This window comes from Mytilus trossulus, chromosome 9 (assembly GCF_036588685.1).
Source record: "Mytilus trossulus isolate FHL-02 chromosome 9, PNRI_Mtr1.1.1.hap1, whole genome shotgun sequence".
Classification (NCBI taxonomy): domain Eukaryota; kingdom Metazoa; phylum Mollusca; class Bivalvia; order Mytilida; family Mytilidae; genus Mytilus; species Mytilus trossulus.
In genome coordinates this window covers 46,133,429-46,137,173 of record NC_086381.1, presented here as the reverse complement: position 1 = coordinate 46,137,173, position 3,745 = coordinate 46,133,429, and the positions used below count along the sequence as shown (strand labels likewise).

The window sequence follows — 3,745 nt, the reverse complement described above, 5'->3', positions numbered from 1 at the left end:
CGTCCGTTCTTTCCCCAACTGTTCAGGATTCAACCTCTGTGGTCGTATCAAGTTACGCCCTGTGGATTATTTTATTGTCGTTTCATTGCTGACTCATCAAATAAATGTATACAACCCATATATACTTTTATCCATACTTTTAAAGAATGTTAATTCAAATTTAAGAACAATTGTTTATACTTCTAATAGGTGAATGATGCTGACGAAAGACGAATGACAATACTTTGAAGCAAAATAGTTTCTCAGAGGCTCAACAGTTTAATCATGGCATCGATTTCACAACTTACAGAAGAAGAGAAAAACTTCACAAGATTTTTCCTCCTCAACTTTAAAGTATCACCTGACATTGTCAGGCGATTCTTTGACACAGTGTTTCCTCCAAAACATCTATCCCAATGTATTAATAACAGTATGAACGCCATTATCAAATTAAACAAAGCAAGAAGAATAAATGCGGCCCAATTAGAAATATTAAGGGGTGTTCCAGGAACTATATGGCCACCCTGTCTTTCACCGATGCCTGTAGGAAAAAAAGGTAAAATTCATGATAGAGCTAACAGTTTCTCTTAAGCATTCACATTCTTTTTTTGAATAGGAGTAAAATAATGAGCAAACTTTTCTGAGTGTGAAAAACTGCACGTGTTTCTGTATCATCATGATCATGATAAGGATCCGATATTTGTCTGTGTTTTCCATAAACAATGTGATGTCTTTCTACTCGTTGTAAAATATAAAAATAAGGAAATGTGGTATATTTTATTTTATAATATAGGTGGCACGTGTTTAAAACAATTGTTAAGGAAGACCAGGTCAGCATTTCTCTTCCTAGCGACCCGCCTAGAATTAAAAAGGAGAAACTAGCCACCGTATAGTTTCGTTTCGGTTTATGTTTTGATTGTGCAAAATAAATTTATCAGAAATATATATCACGGGATGTTTAATCGTCTCATCAACTTTACACAAGGTTTTTCTTTGTGAATTGTTAACAATAAATTGTACACAAGGACGGATTTTATTGTTTTTGTGCACAAATTTGATAATGTTTCGAGTATACAAATACGAAGATGTGGTATGATTGGCGATGAGACAACTCTTCACAAGAGACTGTCAAAAGAGTATTTGACCAGTTTCTCAGAAAAGTTCTGATTTTAAAATACTAGAAATTTGCAAAAATCTAAAATCGCGGTTTAATTCCCTCTTAAGTTACATATAACCAACCTGCATGTTTAGAAATAAGATGCAATTTTGTTACTAATCAAAGTAATCATTGTGTGATACTGTATTTTTTTAAAGGATGGAGAACATTTTGAAAATGGCGCAAGACTCAGTGTGAAATGGTTTTGCATTTTTGGCCCTTCCTAATTTCATTCTTCATTGGATTTTTTTTAGCCACCTCGTCTAAGGACTTTGATTTGGCTATGATGATATGTCTGCTGCGATATCTAGGAGGTTTATTAACACCCTGCAATGGATGGGATCAGCTTCCGCATCCGAATGATACGTTACCAGGAGCAGACCTGTCTACATTAATGTGGTACAGAAATCAGTTGACCCGTACGACTCTTGCTTCTATGGATAACAACGAATTTATAGACAAGTGGAATCAGGTTGACAAGGTGCGCTGTGACAGCAAAAGCATGAATTTTGATATTAATCATTGTAATTTAGACATAAAATAAGAAAATACATAAATGAGTATAAGAATACATTGGTGACTTCAGTTGGTGTACAAGTGGTTTAAGATTTCGTCAGAGAAAAGAAAAAAATGTAATATTCTTCCAAAAGTTAAGGCTCTGGCCTATAGAATCACTTTTTGAATAACCTGTGAGGGAGATTGGGTCTAAATCAAGCTGATGCAAAAATGAAAAAGTTTAGTACGATTGCCAATGTGACAACTCGAGATCTCCGCCAGAGACCAAATACAAAATAAAGTAAACAAAAATAAATCATTGAACATCAAACGAAAAACAAATATGGTATACAATAACTAACGACAAATTCCGGACTACATGAGATTTTAATGTTAACTATACATGTACACCTTATGCTTTGCAAAGAATGCACTTTATACAAGACACAAAAAAATGACCAACAATTAGTTGATTCACTATTATTTACTAAATGGTAAATGCAACACCAGTATATGATCAGACCTAGTTTTGTTTATAGGGCTGTCCTATTTTGAATCTGTATGAATCTTGATGGCAAATGTAAAAGAATGATAGAATAGCGGAATTAATGCCGTATGTCTTATGCTACTATAAACACAAAATCTATGTGATGAAATATTTTAAAACGAGTTTGACATTAGAGATTGATTATCATCAATTACGTTTATTCTCTTATTATTTCAGGCATTGGCATCTTTAAATAACGGTCAAAGACCGCACGAGGTCTGTGAAATTTTGAATTACGATATTGATGGAAAACAAGCAAAAACATTAGCAAAAAAAAAACTGAAGCAGCTGACAAGTGATTACCTAGATTGCGAAAAGGAAAAAAACCAGATAGATAATGATTTTTCATATTACAGACAAGGAAATATTCCGAAACCCATTGCAGGTTTGATTCAATTTCAACAGTAGAGCAAGTTTGAATACTTATAGTCTCATATTTTCTAAATCATGCTTTTAAAATTTCTACCGTACTTCTGTTTTCACAGTTAAATTGTAGGGGAATGTGATGCAGTTTAGGTCATGACTCTGGTTATCCCATGATGTGTTGACTTTAATGATAAGCAATTGTTTTCGACTGGTTGACTTTGGCATAGAAAGATAGTCCGCTGTACTTCATAACTCCGACAGCTATAGAACCATGCAAAGGAGTGATGCGGGTTTATATGGGAACCAAAAATGGAGGAGTGTTAAATGCTTTGAACGTATTAGAACTTTTCCGATGTTGATGTGGTCTGTCCATCAATCTGTCCTTTTCCTGTACAAATTATCAACTCTGTAGAACTTTTTCAATTTGAGTTATTGTGTTTCTTCCCGGAATAAATTAGATATTTGCTACTGTTGAAATATCGTTCAGACTGTTGGATTAAGGCGGATGATGTTGCCCTCGGAAATAGGAAATTGTTTGAAAGTATCTATTTCCCTATTTTATTAGCTTATAATCAGTTGGTTAAATTTGGTATAAATGTTACATTGTTACGGTATCTAGAACGAGTTGTTTTGATGTTGTGCTATTTTGTAATTGAACATTGCATTTCTGTTGATTAGATTATTATGGATTAACGATGGTTTTTTTTATTGCTAAATTTATCTTTATTTCTAAAAAAAAAAACAAATTTCATTGGTATAGAGATACACACAATAAATTATCCATAATATATATATACACACATACAAGAGTTATTCGAGAGAAAGACGGAGGCTACGGAAGCGTATGAGGGCCATCCTTTTCTCATAATTTGGCGTCCGTCGTCCGTCGTCCGTAAACTTTGGCAAAAAATATTCTCCTCTGAAACTACTGGGCCAAATATAACCAAACTTGGCCACACCCATCCTTTGAGTATCTAGTTTATAAAATGGGTCCGATGACCCGGCCATCTAAGATGGCCGCCATGGCAATAAAAAGAAAATAGGGGTAAAATGTAGAGTTAGGCTAATATCTCTGAAACCAAAGCATTTAGAGCTAATCTGTCATTGAGTTAAATTGTTTATCAGGTCAAGACTTACCTGCCCTGAAATTTTCAGACAAATCAGACAACCCGTTGTTGGGTTGCTGCCCCCGATTTTGTAAT

At 34.2% G+C, this 3,745-nt stretch overlaps 1 protein-coding gene across 1 annotated transcript; it reads left to right on the top strand.

Annotated features, from left to right (window-relative positions):
* The first annotated feature begins 264 nt into the window (after positions 1-264).
* Positions 265-2,585, top strand: LOC134684669 (E3 ubiquitin-protein ligase DZIP3-like). Its single transcript, XM_063543972.1, has 3 exons — positions 265-535; positions 1,390-1,616; positions 2,355-2,585. The coding sequence occupies exons 1-3, from the start codon at positions 265-267 to the stop codon at positions 2,583-2,585; spliced, it is 729 nt and encodes a 242-aa protein (XP_063400042.1).
* Positions 2,586-3,745: the final 1,160 nt, after the last annotated feature.